Source organism: Daldinia caldariorum (assembly GCF_022478825.1).
Source record: "Daldinia caldariorum strain CBS 122874 unplaced genomic scaffold F4812scaffold_6, whole genome shotgun sequence".
In the NCBI taxonomy this organism is placed as follows: Eukaryota; Fungi; Ascomycota; class Sordariomycetes; order Xylariales; family Hypoxylaceae; genus Daldinia; species Daldinia caldariorum.
Genome location: NW_025953042.1, coordinates 1,392,605 through 1,406,614, shown reverse-complemented (window position 1 = coordinate 1,406,614; position 14,010 = coordinate 1,392,605). Strand labels below are relative to the sequence as shown.

At 47.3% G+C, this 14,010-nt stretch overlaps 6 protein-coding genes and 1 non-coding gene across 7 annotated transcripts; 5 read left to right on the top strand and 2 right to left on the bottom strand.

Annotated features, from left to right (window-relative positions):
* Positions 1-238: 238 nt before the first annotated feature.
* F4812DRAFT_t70 lies at positions 239-360 on the top strand. Its single transcript has one exon. It is a non-coding gene; the product is annotated as a tRNA-Lys (tRNA).
* Positions 361-443: 83 nt separating this feature from the next.
* F4812DRAFT_353320 (Thioesterase/thiol ester dehydrase-isomerase) lies at positions 444-2,474 on the top strand. Its single transcript, XM_047931750.1, has 3 exons — positions 444-1,116; positions 1,172-2,106; positions 2,239-2,474. The coding sequence occupies exons 1-3, from the start codon at positions 755-757 to the stop codon at positions 2,373-2,375; spliced, it is 1,434 nt and encodes a 477-aa protein (XP_047791290.1). The 5' UTR covers positions 444-754; the 3' UTR covers positions 2,376-2,474.
* Positions 2,475-2,687: 213 nt separating this feature from the next.
* F4812DRAFT_425336 (ribosomal subunit 39S-domain-containing protein) lies at positions 2,688-4,194 on the bottom strand. Its single transcript, XM_047933923.1, has 2 exons — positions 3,211-4,194; positions 2,688-3,129 (listed from the first exon to the last, which is right to left on the bottom strand). The coding sequence occupies exons 1-2, from the start codon at positions 4,063-4,065 to the stop codon at positions 2,800-2,802; spliced, it is 1,185 nt and encodes a 394-aa protein (XP_047791289.1). The 5' UTR covers positions 4,066-4,194; the 3' UTR covers positions 2,688-2,799.
* A 174-nt stretch (positions 4,195-4,368) lies between these two features.
* On the top strand, positions 4,369-5,429 carry F4812DRAFT_353244 (uncharacterized protein). The gene is made up of 2 exons (XM_047931749.1): positions 4,369-4,640; positions 4,719-5,429. The coding sequence occupies exons 1-2, from the start codon at positions 4,577-4,579 to the stop codon at positions 5,174-5,176; spliced, it is 522 nt and encodes a 173-aa protein (XP_047791288.1). The 5' UTR covers positions 4,369-4,576; the 3' UTR covers positions 5,177-5,429.
* Positions 5,313-7,767, bottom strand: F4812DRAFT_425331 (3-deoxy-7-phosphoheptulonate synthase). Its single transcript, XM_047933922.1, has 4 exons — positions 7,552-7,767; positions 7,081-7,273; positions 6,076-6,855; positions 5,313-6,022 (listed from the first exon to the last, which is right to left on the bottom strand). The coding sequence occupies exons 2-4, from the start codon at positions 7,124-7,126 to the stop codon at positions 5,703-5,705; spliced, it is 1,146 nt and encodes a 381-aa protein (XP_047791287.1). The 5' UTR covers positions 7,127-7,273; positions 7,552-7,767; the 3' UTR covers positions 5,313-5,702.
* Positions 7,768-7,924: 157 nt separating this feature from the next.
* Positions 7,925-9,936, top strand: F4812DRAFT_470715 (SGNH hydrolase; the record flags this gene model as incomplete). Its single annotated transcript, XM_047939012.1, has 3 exons — positions 7,925-8,705; positions 8,764-9,299; positions 9,354-9,936. The coding sequence occupies exons 1-3, from the start codon at positions 8,499-8,501 to the stop codon at positions 9,934-9,936; spliced, it is 1,326 nt and encodes a 441-aa protein (XP_047791286.1). The 5' UTR covers positions 7,925-8,498.
* Positions 9,937-11,992: 2,056 nt separating this feature from the next.
* F4812DRAFT_353166 (uncharacterized protein) lies at positions 11,993-13,480 on the top strand. Its single transcript, XM_047931748.1, has 2 exons — positions 11,993-12,335; positions 12,457-13,480. Exons 1-2 carry the CDS (start codon positions 12,207-12,209, stop codon positions 13,360-13,362), a joined length of 1,035 nt encoding a protein of 344 aa, XP_047791285.1. The 5' UTR covers positions 11,993-12,206; the 3' UTR covers positions 13,363-13,480.
* Positions 13,481-14,010: the final 530 nt, after the last annotated feature.

Sequence of the window (14,010 nt, the reverse complement as noted above, 5' to 3'; positions counted from 1 at the left end):
ATCATCTTGCAAGTCGCAACCTTACATAGTAAGCCTAAGGTGCAACTTATCTTATCTATCTAGGTAGGTAATATTAAAGTTTCATGTGATGTGTCGTGCAGCAGCAGGGAAGCTTTACTAAAAAAAAATAGAAGACCAAAAAATATCTTTATTGGTAGCAAGACGACCGTCATCCCAACAATCCATCCAATGGTCAACGTCGGATGCGATTTCGTCCCTCCCACAACAGAATAAATACGCCTCGGTAGCTCAATTGGCTAGAGCGTGGGACTTTTACAAAAACCTGGAAAATTGGAAATAATTCATTCTCCTAGATTCTAAGTAATCCCAAGGTTGCGGGTTCGACCCCCGCCTGAGGCGCTTAAACTTTTACCAAATGGCCCGACTTGGCCCGACTTTGCCCGACTTTATGACGGACGGATGTTTAGAAGGGACGGGATGTTTTGGGAGGGATGTAGATGGAAAGACTTATTAAAAAAACGGAAGGCTAACCTTGGTACTTCGGGTAAAGCTTAGGGGTTACATAAGCACTTTCCTAAAGTCGGGCTCTTGTGGTCCACCACACGGAAAGGGGGGGTGAGGTGCCTCGGTTTCTGTCCCGTAATTGCTGTACCGATAGGCCGCCTACTTATCAATAAGGCTACGTCTTGTTTTGTTGCATCACCGATCTATACCGATACATTTTTATTAATGTACCTACCTACATTTAAATGCACATGTTTAGGTACTTTTTGTCTTTTCTTTTTTTTCGGTCATGATTTCCAAGAATATACCAATTAGACGCCTCGTAGCTCAGGCCTCTAAATCCAGCGTGTCAGATACGTGCGTTGCATTGGCCGCAGCTCGTTTCCAATTCAGGAGATGTCTACATGGAACGGCTTACCTTCGTACAGATGGAGTATTTCGCGGTCTCACAGATAACCGCCTGCCGATGCCGTGGATAGAGGCGTGGAAGCTACAGCAAGAAGGAAAAGATATAGCATCTGATGAGGCTCGGTCAAAGGAACGCGATCTAAGCCCGAAAAAGATGAGCGATAGCTATCATCGTGTCGTACTTCCTCTTGGTCGTGATCCTTGGCTTAGTGACACCTACATCAACTCATCCGGTCACATAAGGTCTTTAGCCCGCCTCTCTAATCTGCTGATATGTCTGACTAAGACTCTAGGTTAGGTTAGGCACAATATTCATGGATCTTGATGCTCTATCGGGCATCATCGTGTATAAACATACTGGACCTGGAGTCACTGTCGTCACTGCTGCGTTGGACAGGATCACCATCGCCCACCCGCTAACAGAGATATGCGATCTCGAATACAGCGGGCAAGTAACCTACGCGTCAGGGCGAAGCAGCGTGGAGATCACCTGCCAGGTCGCCAGGGCCAGGGACGAAGGCGAGCCCAGCAGGCCGGAGGACGTACTGCTAACATGCACCTTCACTATGGTAGCCTTGGATCCCAGAACGAAGAAACCGGTCAATGTACCGCGCCTGGAGTACACGACTCCCGAGGAAGAAAACATCTTCAAGGCCGGGGAGGCTAAAGCCCTAGCCAACAAGCAGAAGCTCAAGACTTCGTTGCTTGAGACGGAACCCAACGACCCCGAGTCGGCTCTGATTCACAAGATCTGGTTAAGACAACTAGCATACCATGACCCGAACAATCCTCTCCGGCAGCCTAGCAACGTGATCGCCATGTCGAAGACACAACTCTCGACCGCGTCTATCATGCAGCCGCAATATCGCAACCGACATCAGACCATGATCTTCGGCGGCTTCCACCTAAAGCAGACGTTTGAGCTAGCATTCTGCTGCGCGGCAAGTTTTGCGCACGCGCGCCCGACGTTTATTAGCGCCGACCCGTGTACCTTCCGGAACCCGGTGCCGGTTGGTAGCGTCCTGTATCTAACTGCGACTATCGTATATACGGACCCGCCGGTTCTGGAGGAGGATGGCAGCGAGCCCCGTCGGAGGGACTCGGAGAACCCCGTGACGCGGTTGCATGTCAGGGTAGATAGCAAAGTGAGGGACGTCGAGCATGGGAACGCAAAGCCTACTGGCCAATTTAACTATACCTTCTCGGTTCCCAGGGACGTCAAGGTTCTACCACGTACGTATAAAATTTTGCTATCCATTGTCCATCACATCATGCATAGTTCAGATCATCTGGTTCCCCCCCCCCTTTTTTTTTTCTCTTTTTTTAAAGCTTGCTTATAGATTCATAACTAAATCAATATTTTAGATACATACGAAGAGTATATGATGTACATCGACGCGAGGAGAAGAGTGCAACTGGCAGACGTAGAGGATCAGCAGGAGCATGCGGACGTAAAACTCCAAGAGCGGCGATTATCAGAGAATGTCAATCTTACGGAATGAACCTAAGGTTGGCCTAGTCGACTTCTACCGACGGAGTTGCTAGATATATATTATATACTATAGAAGTCTTAGAAGACAGAGGGAGAGAATAGACGAGACCAGACCGGTGGATATATATAAACATACATGTAAATGCGCTCTCATTGAGTTAAACATATTCAGATGTTTACAAACACTGATGTAATTTGTTTGTAACTTATGATTGGTAGACGACGGACTGCTCTACTAGTCACTGTCACGCTTTTTGCCAACCATTCGAAGCCGGGCTTGTTTCTCAATAGGGCAGGGTATAAGGAACACGTCACAAGTTATATTTGCATTAGTCGAACGCCATATCGTATTGTTGGTTCTATATGTATGTACAAGGCTAGAGTTGACAAATACCGCATTTCGACATATTGGTACATAGCGTCTCGCATGGATACTAGACTCCGCCCCTGAACCGCGACATCTCCTTGTTCTTGCTTACAAAGCCGTGGCCCACGAGAGGCAAATCTCTCTTCTTGAGTTCCTCTTCTATGAGCTTGAATCTTCCAACCGCCTTCTCCCTGTCGCCGCGCGTAATGCGCTTCGTCGCGAAGGACACGTTGGGGATCTGCACAAGATCCTGCCGGCGTTCTTGGATCTCCTCAGTCAGGGTCTTGGGCTTGGGAGGCTTTTGCACCGTGTGGATCAGTGACCGGACATCTGTAATGCTAGATAGCTGGTGGTCGTGAACCAGGTGGCCAGTGAGCTGGAAAATCCGCTTCGTGATCTGGGGTTGCCGCGTTAGTTTTATATTTAGATATCTTTACTTATATGGACAATATAGGAACTTCAACATGGCACGACTTACAGCGAACTTGATCCGAGGATCCGACAGAGACACGGCCTTCCATCCATGACCCCACGCGCCCTTGTACTTCTGGGCTTGTTCTGCTGAGGGCACCGGCACGCTTGTGCTTTCTCCAACAGACTCCTCGCTCACAGTAGACTCGCTCTTTTGGACTAGCGAGTCTAAGACTGCAGATACATCTCCAGTCAGCGACACAGCACCGTCAGGTGCTACGCTGATCTCCACACTCAGAAGACGATGTAATTCGTCTTCCCCAGCTATCGGCCATGCTTTCACTAGTTCGTCTTCTCTCCCCGCTTGCTTCAGCGCAAACGCCTCTATAACGGCACGCCGTACCGAAGTTTCGAGGACGGCGGGGTCAAGAACGGAGTTCAGCGGCTTGAAACCGACGAAATCGGCCGTCCAATTGCCCGGTTTGTCCCACCAGTTTCGTAACCCACCGACCGATTCCAAGCCATCTGCCGTTAACGCGGGTACGTAGGTTGGATCTGAAATATCGTCTAACCGCTCGGCATAGCTACGCCGAGGTGGTGGAACATACGTCTGCCACTGCGTCGGAGTAAAACTTTCCGGTTCGTATACCTCCTCTTCGGCCAGCGATGCAACCTCAACCTCTTCTTTTGGTACTTCTTCGACAATAGGGGTAGGACTTTGGCTCTGTGTAATCGGCTGTTTATCAGTCGAGTAGAATCGGAGGGATGATGAACGTTGAAGAGTCGTAGGTATCGGCCTACGATGCGAATTCGAGATGGTCTGAGATGCAGGCGTGCATTGGCCGACTAGAGGAGCGATTGGAGAATATGTTGTTGATATAAGCAGACCGGAGGGTCGCCTTAATCGTGGTATCCGCTTCATTGTGACCAATTGAGGTAAGATATGAGGGAGGTTGTCCGGCAAAGAGGATACGATACCCCCAGATTCAGATCGTAGATTGAAGTTTCGTAAAAGCCGTGAACTTTTTTCGGTCCGCGATGCTTTTAGCCGCAAAACCTCCCTAAGTACCGATGTACAATACACATATTAATGTTCGTGGGGCTACTAGGTACATGTACTATGTATGTGGGGTTGGCGGGTCGGGGGCTTCAAGCCACAGGTACATCTCATACCCCTGGCTTGGCTTGGCAGCTTCCACCTTTGATGTACCGTATGTTAGGTACATGTAATCCGTACAACACAATACACTAACCGCCTTATCAGCGCGCGGATCCATGTGCTCCTTCATCACATGTACATACTTCCACCCTATTACATGTTTGTTGGTATTTCAACACATTAGCAATTGCAGTATCCAAATGGGCTGCGCATAGTTAATTTCAGCTGGCCGCGACTCCAAATCTTCATTCAGTGGGCATTTGATGATCGCGACATGATGCGGCTTCATCTCTATATCCTCTTCATAGGAGTCTTCGTCTCCTACGTCGCCGCCGCATGTAAGTTGAACCTCACTTGATAACTTAGTTTATACCCTACCATGTTATTCATTCTAACTCCTCCCGTTTTACTCACAGCCGCGCCGACATTCTGTAAATGCACCTGTTTCAAGAATAGCACTTTAATACAGCTCGGTCCGCAAGGCGATTCTTCCTTCGGCAACCCCGAACACCCTGCGTCCCAGCGCCTCCGAAAGCGCGCCGCCTCGGCCTCCTGCACCCAATGCACCCGAGCTTTCTGCCTTTCGCAGCATCTCCCCATCTGCAAGGATGCCGAGGAAACTGACGTCCTCACCACCTGCTTTCAGCGCGACAGCCGTAAGGACCAAATCATCGTATGGGGTTTCATCCTAGGTACTACGAGCTTGCTGGGATGGGCGGCTGCTAAAAGAGTTGTCGAACTGCGCGAAGGGAAGAAAGCTGCCGCCCTAGGATTAGGCAGCTCCGGCATAGGAGGCAGAGGGCGAGATTCCGCCCAGGATAGGGGCATATATATGCCAGTAGGCAATCATGATACACAGCGACTAAATAGGTGAAAGACAACCGTCGTCGATATAACGGAATGGGTGGGGAAGGGGGAGTTCTTGGTCCAAAATATTGAGATTGCGGCGTTGCGAATGGCGTTGCGAATGGCGTTTAGGGCAGTTCTAGAAGAGCCATACGGAGATAATGATTGTGTTCTGTTACTGACTACATTGGGTCTAATTTACAACCATTGGCGTACATGTTGAAGCTCTCGCCATACTGCAAGCTCAGTATGATCTATCTACTGAGCACTAAAAAACCAAGTGTCCTTCTAATTTTGGAATTTCGTCTATTAACGCCTACTCTTTTTTTTCTTCTTCTTCTTTTGGGTGGGGATGCTTTCCCATTCAAGTTGCTAGATTGTTGAGTTGATTTTCCCGATACCTTACCTCCTCGATAATCATCAATCCTCATATATAGGTCAGGTCCACTTCTTTTTATCACAACTGAAATCACTCCGAGCCAGGTACCAACTTTTGACGCGCCCAAAATCAATGATGCTCACAAGCCAATACAATGCATTCCCATCGGGAATGCCTATTCTTCTTCAATAAGAGTGGTTTTGGGCTCTTGTTCGCTGCCATTGGTATTCGGCGATCCATTCTTCTCTCTGCGAGCCCGGACTGCAGCCGCGAGATCTTCAAGGACTTCGACTGTGCTATCCCAATCGATGCAAGCGTCAGTAATGCTGATGCCCTTTTTCAACCCTGACGGCCCCTCCGGTGGGACTTTCTGGTTGCCCTCGTTGATGTTGGACTCGATCATAACACCAATGATGGCTTTTTCGCCTTCTCGCAGTTGGTCGCCGATGACCTTAGCAACCTTGGGTTGGTTTCGGTGGTCTTTGTTCGAGTTTCCTGTCTCACTGTTAGTAAAAGACTAGGCGTCGTGAGACGCGAACATGGCTTACCGTGTGAGCAATCAACCATAATAGCCAGCTTCTGTCCCTTCTTAATCAAGGTTTCTTTGGCATTTTGGATGCTCTCCTTGTCATAATTAGTACCCTTGCTCCCGCCTCTGAGGATGACGAAGCCGTGCTCATTGCCCTTGGTTCGTGTGATGGCCGCTAGACCCTGCTTGGTCACACCCATAAAGTGATGCTTGGAAGCCGCAGCTCCGATAGCATCGATAGCCACGTTTAAGTTGCCGTCAGTGCCGTTCTTGAAACCGATGGGGAATGAGAGGCCAGACGCTAGTTCACGGTGCAGTTGCGACTCTGTGGTGCGAGCACCAATGGCACCGACGGAGATGAAGTCTGCCAAGAACTGTGGAGAGATGGTATCCAACATCTCACTGGCGATGGGTACACCGGTGTTAGTCAGGTCGCTGAACATCTGCCGAGATATACGGAGACCCTTGTTGATCTTGAAGCTGTTGTCGATATCGGGATCATTAATAAGACCCTTCCAGCCTACGGTTGTCCGCGGCTTCTCGAGGTAAGCACGCATGATGATGCATAAATCATTTGACAGCTTCTCGGAAAGCTTCTTGAGACGCTGAGCGTACTCATGCGCCATGGCCGGATCGTGGATAGAGCAGGGCCCAACAACGACCAAGAGGCGGTCGTTGCGGCCCATAATAATAGAAACCGCATCTCTTCGACCCTTAACGACCGTCTGCAACGAAGCATCGGTCATGGGGATCTCAGAGATAAGCAAAGCCGGTGGGATGAGAGGGTCCTGTCCCAGGACTACAGTTTCCAAGTAGATTAGCATGTTTTCACTCTTCTATAGTCCGTAACACAAACGATGCTCGAGTGGTTATGACTCAGTTAGGAGGGGATTAGAGGTTTTCGAGTTGCACGCGAGTGAGGCACTCAAGATCTGAATATAAGAGTGACGATGGGAAGCGGGACGGGTGTAATGACGCAAATCTGGTAAATTAAAGATTGGTGTTTGCTTATTGTCTAACATACCTCTCATGTCGTCGGCCACAAGGGGCGCCATATCAACACCTGGCATCGTGGTGGATGGGTGAGCAGAGTGCTTGGATGTATGTAAGAAAACTCGGTTGGTCGAGCGATGAATGGATAAGCACCCGAGTATCGAGGGACGTAATAAGTGCTGTTTGCTGCGGGCAATCCGAGCAACGGATAGTTGCGTTGTGTGCTGTATAAGAACCGACGGTTTGAGATGAGTCAGACTCTTTAGAAACCCCAGGATGAAAATTTGATGAAAGGGAATGCAAATGTTTCTCGTAATGGTTTTTTTTTTTGTTCCTTGTCCTAACCTCTTAGGTCCTTATTTCCAAAGCTCTTTGAGTCAAAATCCGGATATTATTGAAACCAAATGTTGGAATTGGTTAACCGTTTTTGTTTGGTGAGCTGATGTGAAAAAAGAAAAAAGAAAAGTTAAAGCTGAAAATGAAGATGTCGACGCTAACTTACGCAAGGCGAAGAGAGTGGGAAACTACTATCCCAGGTACGGTTACGATCCCTAACACCAGAAACTTGAATATGGAAAGGTGTTTGAACCAATGAAGAATTCTAGCCAATTAATTAGTACCTAGGAATGTAAAGAGATTAGGTAGGTCCAAGGTACGACGTTGTTGCAATATTGTGTGTCCCAGTTTCAATGTTCGCAAGGTGAAGGTGGGGTGTTTTAGGAATGGAGGGGTACTACTACCCTATATCATAGTACATTCATTCATTTATTCATTCATTACTTATCACTTATCCTCAATTGGGTATTACGTACCTCATCCATGTATTTTGTACTACCCTTTGTACTACACTAAGGTACCAGGTATGTCCTAGGAATTGAACTTCGAAAACTTTTTCTTCCTTTTCCTCCTGATCCACTGTTGGCATACTATTGGATTTACCAAGTTACCTACATCATCAATATACGCTCCGAGTTGGAAAGCTATACGGAAGCATTTGGGAAAGAATAAATCTCGAGTCTGGAAGGTTTTATTTGACTTCGTTAACATACATTTTAGCCTTTACTACGTACACTGCTACAGGAACTCGATTGAGATACTTGCAAGATTGATCAAAATATCATATTGCGTATATCTTCATTTCGTGACGTTGTATTCCTTTAAACCCTTCTTTTGACTTCAGCCTTCTTTTCTCATTTAATTCACCATGTCTATTTCATATACAAGCTAGACTGTCTTCGATTAAGCGTTCAGAAACTAGTCCTACGGCTAAATAGCAATATACCAACAAGGCAAAACAAGGCAAAATAACGGCAGAAGTAAATTATCCGTCTCTCTAAACCTCGGGTAACATCTTGGGTTTGTTGTAATAAGTATCCAAGCCGCCGCCATGGAAGTAATAGATATCTTTCCTATGCCTTGGCGTTCGTCTCCTCATTACTCCTCGCCAACATGACAGCTGCGTTCTCGTCAACTACGCTGAGAAGCCTCAGCTTCCGTTTCTCAATCTTGACCACCTGGCTACTCTGGTGGACCTTATGCATTGATGCACTTCCTACTTGCAATGCCCCCTGTCAGGAAGAAGAATCCCATTGGGTGGCAACGTGGACCTCGATGCCGCAGCTGGTAGAACCTAATAACCTACCGCCCTCCCCATTCGTATGTTCTATTCTCTTTATTTGGATAGTTGGAGACCAATTACTAACTGTGAGTTCAGTCGGGGTCTGCGGCGTTTAAGGATGCCACTCTTCGCCAGACGCTTCATCTCTCCATAGGTGCGGAAAGACTTCGCTTCCAGATCTCCAACACGTTTGGTGGGAGTGACCTTCCTATCACAGAAGCATCTATAGCCCTTCCAACAGGAGGTAAGGCTGGTGTTAACGGCATTGATACGGCGACATTAAAGGGCCTTACTTTTAATGGCTCAAGTTCGGTCACGATCCCAAGGGGTCAAGTTGCATACACTGACCCAGTCGATTTCAAAGTTGGCCCTCAAACCATGGTCACTGTCAGTCTATATTCGCAACCTGGCCAATCTGGGAGTAGTATTACTGGGCACCCGGGCAGCCGAACAACATCTTGGATGCAGCAGGGCAACCACCTCAATGCCTCGACCGTTACAGGAGCGAGCACAGCGCACTGGTATTTCCTCACAGCTGTCGAAGCCTGGGCCCCGAAGACGACTGCCGCCCTCGTCATTCTTGGCGATAGTATCACGGATGGCCGCGGGAGCATTGATAATGCCAATAACCGGTATAGTTAGGAATCTATATTATAACCGATAATCTCACTAACAGATCCTCTTAGCTGGCCCGATCTACTCTTAGCTAGGATGCAAAAAGAAGGAATCACCAACATTACCGTGTGCAACCAGGCAGCAGGCGGCAATACCGTTCTTTCTGGCGGTCTTGGCCCGCCGCTCATGCAGCGCTACAAACGAGATCTACTCACAGCTGCCGGTGTCAAGTACGCACTCATTTTTGAAGGCGTTAACGACATCGGAGGAGGATCTACGGACTCAGGAACGCAATCTCGCATCGGAAATAGTTTGACGTCGTCCTTCAAGACAATCGCTCAGGATGCAAAAGCGGCTGGTCTGACCGTCTTTGGTGCAACGATCACACCATTCGGCGGGAACGGACAAAGCTATAGTAACCCGACTAGAGACCAAACAAGACAAACGGTGAACAAATGGATTCTAAGCGGTGGAGACGGCAGCTTCGATGCTTCAATTGACTTTGCTAAGATTCTAGCGAATCCCTCCAACGCAGCTAACCTGGCTTCTCAATACGATGGTGGCGATCATCTACACCCCAACGTTGCTGGTTACCAGGCGATCGCCGACCAATTCCCTCTAGGTATTTTCAAAGGCAATACGACCGCCTTGTAGGATGTGTCTACTCAACCCAGCTAGAGTTTATCATATGTGATAGCGTAAAATCGATTAATTAACTAAAAGCATCAAAGAGGTATCTGTCGATACTTGAAAATTAGGTATCAGCTTAAGCAGAACAATAATACCCAAAGTATCTGGATTAAGAACCTTAGTATATTTAAAAGCAAAGCCTCCGTTCCGAAGTGCAGCACTTGTTCATTGAAATGGAAAAGGAAATATTTTCGAAAAATGTCTTTGTAATGGTATAGAAACCCAGCTTCTTTAGCTATCTACATAAGTATATCTGCCTACCTATCAGATCGGGTCACGGACGAGATGTCGAATTGTCCGTAGCAAACGGGCTAGTTCTATGTATGAATATCCAGATTCCAGACACAACCAAATTTTATCGATAATATGCCGTACGAGAACCTTTCTTTATTCGGAAAATGGGCTTTGGTGGTCATATCGTACGTGATGTTTTATTTCATGCTTTTCACGGGCTTCGTAACTTTATTTTATCCGTTTTGCCTCTTGGTTCGTTTTTGGATAACCTGGACTTTACATGAAGAAAGCAACGAGGATACGAAAAAAAAAGATTCAAGTACCCAGTCCAACAAGAGGAGGTTGGATATAGCAATATTGTACGAGGCTAACAGGCCAATAGACATTGTCATCTCGCGGGCTTTGCCAATTCCGCCACCTATGGTTCCTGTCTTACACGGGATATAACGTCCTCCGATACCTAACGTGTAACTCTCTAGGTATCTCACATTCACACATGCATAATACTCTCAGTTCCCACCACATAGAGATAAAGTCCTTATGCCCCATTACTATTTATCATCATATGATTATATCTTACAACAGATTCTATAATATGGTGGTAGCTAAGGCCAACATAACAGATATCGCGTAGTCCTGTTATCCAGAGGTCGAGTAAGGGCCGGATGAACCACGAACGATGTGGACGGCCCGGGTCGCTATCATAGCGGGGCTGATGAGATGAGTACCCGTTCGGCCGCGGCGTCGATTATGAAACGCATCTTGTATCTCATCACTGCAACCACCCATTAAGAAGATCAAAGCAGGTTTTATTTTTTTTCAGGTATAGAAACAGTAAGTAACCTTCCTAGCCTTGGAAGGTTAGCTTGTTGTCCAGGCTGAAAACTGGTCGAGGTGGTGCTCCAGTCGCATCTATCCCATATTTTTGTTAGGAGCTCAGACTACCTACTAGGTGGGTGCATAGAGTGTAAGGAGAGTGATTGGAATCAGTCAAATGGCAAAATCAAAACGGTATTGGATATAAAAAAGGAGGGAAATAAAAAGTAGAAGTTACCTCTAATAAATTTGTCAACTAGATACTTCCTTCATAAGGTGTACATACGGACGAAGATGTCATCCAATTTATGAATGCCAAGTCATATCATTGTAGATGGGCCGACTCAATGAATTGTGGATACCTGCATAATAATTTGCTTTATGTACGAGGCTGGTTACCTGGGTATTGGAGTAGGTACCTTAGGTGCACAAGGCATGAGCATGGCTGAGGTACAAGCGGGAGATGTACCTACAGTGTGGATGGCCTAGATGGCTTACGCACATAATACACAAGGCTGGCCGTACGTGGTGCGATGATCCATGTGCATGTACAATACTATTTACATATACCTAATATGGAGACTTTTAGATCCCCACAATCGTCAGATGTATGGGACTGGGATCGTCACCGGTGAATTACTGCCAGGTGCATTTAACATCTTCTTTACATGTTTCTCCTTTCCTTCTGGTTTTCAAGCAATGTGCTTCGTGCGTTTTGTTTATATCGAATATGATACGCGAGAAAGAAGACTCTAAACTATTTCTCAGTGCTCACTGGTTTGTTTTCTCGTAAACGGTTAATCGACAACTGAAAGAAGAACCGTCTGTCTGCGGTCTGCGGTCTGCGGTCTGGAGCCAGCCACGAACCGAGATTCCAGTCTTGATCCCCCCTCCCTCCCATTCCTATTTCCACCTCTGCCATCCTTCCCCCGCTGAAGCCTGGCACTGCGGTTATATCGATATATCTTAACAATTGGCATCTAATAACTCAGTCGCTTTTGGCACCCGCCCCCTGGCCTGCTAGCCCTGGTCTCTCTTTCTTTTTTCTTTTTTTTAATACTTAACATTATCGTCTTTCTGTTGTTAATTGGCGCCGGTATTCGAGCCTAATTCCTTTCCGACGTTTTTTGCTTTTATTTTCTTTTCTGAATCCCTAGGGCCAAGTTATCTCCCATAATAAAAACATGTTCGACCCTCACTGGCAGGAGCTTCCGCGGAAACGACAGAGAGAAGATGAAGAGCAGTACAGCGGTATCCAGATCAGCGCGGGGGATGGTATGAACGGGACCTTGGGCTTTACTGAGCATCGTAATGTTAGTATAAGCTGTGTCAATTCATAAGTTACTGGTCATATTCGATGGAAACCCACACGAAGCTATCGAATCCCTTGCTCGACTCGAAACGTCGCAACTAACCTGACTTTTTTTCTAACAGAAACGCCTACAATCCCTTCCTCTACGCACTTCTCCAACACAGAAACGACGGTCAGGACTACCAGGCTTTCCGGTTGCGGTACCAACTGCAGCAACCACACCTCCTTCCTCAATCACGCCGACTGATTCTGACTCGGAAGATATGCGAAATCAGCAACAATCGGATCCGTCTATGGACGTCGATAGAGATTTGGATATGATGATGGACTCTTCATCCGAACCTTTTCAACCCGGTCCGTCCCAAGCGGATTCCGTCAACGCTAGCATTACCGGACGGTTACCAACCCCGATACATTGCACTTTTGCTGCGCAAGTGCGAGGACAGAGTTGGGGAACGATGAACCAGACGGTGCATATGACAAACCGGTCAAATGATGATGCTATGGTACCTGACAGTGAGGCTGATTTTGCGCGCGCTAAGCCGTTCCCAACGAGACAGGACGAGTCTTCGGTACCGCGATATGCAGGAGCTGCTGTTGAGTGGTCCATGGTCCAAAATAGACGTCTCCCGTCCCCTATTAGCGAGAGCGGCGGTGAAGACATGCCAGCAAGCCCAGGTATGGTGTTGGACTCTACAGCATCTCAACCCCAGAGACCCTGTCTACCGCATATGCCTCACTCAATAAACCCTCACGCCATGGCCATTCACCCTAATATCCAAACTATCCCTCAGACCGCAGAAAATGACGCCGGTATGATGGATACTGATCCTGCATCATCCCCTTCCTCGGCCCCAGCTACACCGTCGCCGAGAGGCAAGTTTGGCCATTCGCGTAGCAAGCATACCCTCAATAACTGGACGCTCCAACCCGGCATGAAGAAGTCATTCAGTATAGGCTACCGAGCTGACTGCGAAAAGTGCCGCATGAAGATTCCAGGCCACTTTAATCACATTATTATCTCTTAGCATAGTTGGCAAAGGGCTACCGTGAAACTTCTAGGTCTAACCTGGACGATACGATAAGATATGCCAGAGGCGACATACAATATTCCATGGGCATGCCAGAAACGAGACGAGTAAGGATAGAACTGCGCATTGAGGACACCCGCTCAAAGTATCACATTTTCGGCCGTCCGTAGAAATATGCCAGCCCCATTCCGGACGTAGCAGATATTAGGTACTAGGGGTTTCGATACATTTAATGTCCTCTTCTTTCGCGAGGCGTGTTGGGCCCATCCAGGTGCTGTTTACAGTCAACCTGCCTAAACCAAGGGTTTCCATGGGTGAAACAGATCTTCTAGTCCGTTTCTCGAACTCTGCTATTTATAATAGTAGAAACGGCGACATACGCAGCTTACCTTGGAGCCTAGTGGTATCTCATTTCATCCATCTCTCAAAATGTCTTGCCTTGAACACAAGCATTGCATGATAGTGAAACCATGAGACTTTTTTTCTCCTATCGTAGGTTTGTCTACCGTTGCTGTATATTTTTATTTTTGTTACCTGCATACATCATCCGTTCATACGCTAATACCCAACTTACGGTCGTTATTGCATTTGGTCATTGATTATTGACTTCAAGGGGAAATGTGTGCATTCGTTGGAGGGCTAAAT

Bases quoted from the DNA above. Each gene is read 5' to 3' on its own strand.
- F4812DRAFT_353320 (XM_047931750.1), top strand. From the start codon at position 755: ATGATTTCCAAGAATATACCAATTAGACGCCTCGTAGCTCAGGCCTCT. The intron at 1,117-1,171 runs GTCTTTAGCCCG...ACTCTAGGTTAG, and splicing joins AACTCATCCGGTCACATAAG to GTTAGGCACAATATTCATGG. The intron at 2,107-2,238 runs GTACGTATAAAA...TCAATATTTTAG, and splicing joins GGACGTCAAGGTTCTACCAC to ATACATACGAAGAGTATATG.
- F4812DRAFT_425336 (XM_047933923.1), bottom strand. From the start codon at position 4,065: ATGAAGCGGATACCACGATTAAGGCGACCCTCCGGTCTGCTTATATCA. The intron at 3,130-3,210 runs GTAAGTCGTGCC...CGGCAACCCCAG, and splicing joins ATCCTCGGATCAAGTTCGCT to ATCACGAAGCGGATTTTCCA.
- F4812DRAFT_353244 (XM_047931749.1), top strand. From the start codon at position 4,577: ATGATGCGGCTTCATCTCTATATCCTCTTCATAGGAGTCTTCGTCTCC. The intron at 4,641-4,718 runs GTAAGTTGAACC...TTTTACTCACAG, and splicing joins CTCCTACGTCGCCGCCGCAT to CCGCGCCGACATTCTGTAAA.
- F4812DRAFT_425331 (XM_047933922.1), bottom strand. From the start codon at position 7,126: ATGCCAGGTGTTGATATGGCGCCCCTTGTGGCCGACGACATGAGAG. The intron at 6,856-7,080 runs GTATGTTAGACA...TGGAAACTGTAG, and splicing joins TGTGGCCGACGACATGAGAG to TCCTGGGACAGGACCCTCTC. The intron at 6,023-6,075 runs GTAAGCCATGTT...ACAGTGAGACAG, and splicing joins TATGGTTGATTGCTCACACG to GAAACTCGAACAAAGACCAC.
- F4812DRAFT_353166 (XM_047931748.1), top strand. From the start codon at position 12,207: ATGTTCGACCCTCACTGGCAGGAGCTTCCGCGGAAACGACAGAGAGAA. The intron at 12,336-12,456 runs GTTAGTATAAGC...TTTTTCTAACAG, and splicing joins GCTTTACTGAGCATCGTAAT to AAACGCCTACAATCCCTTCC.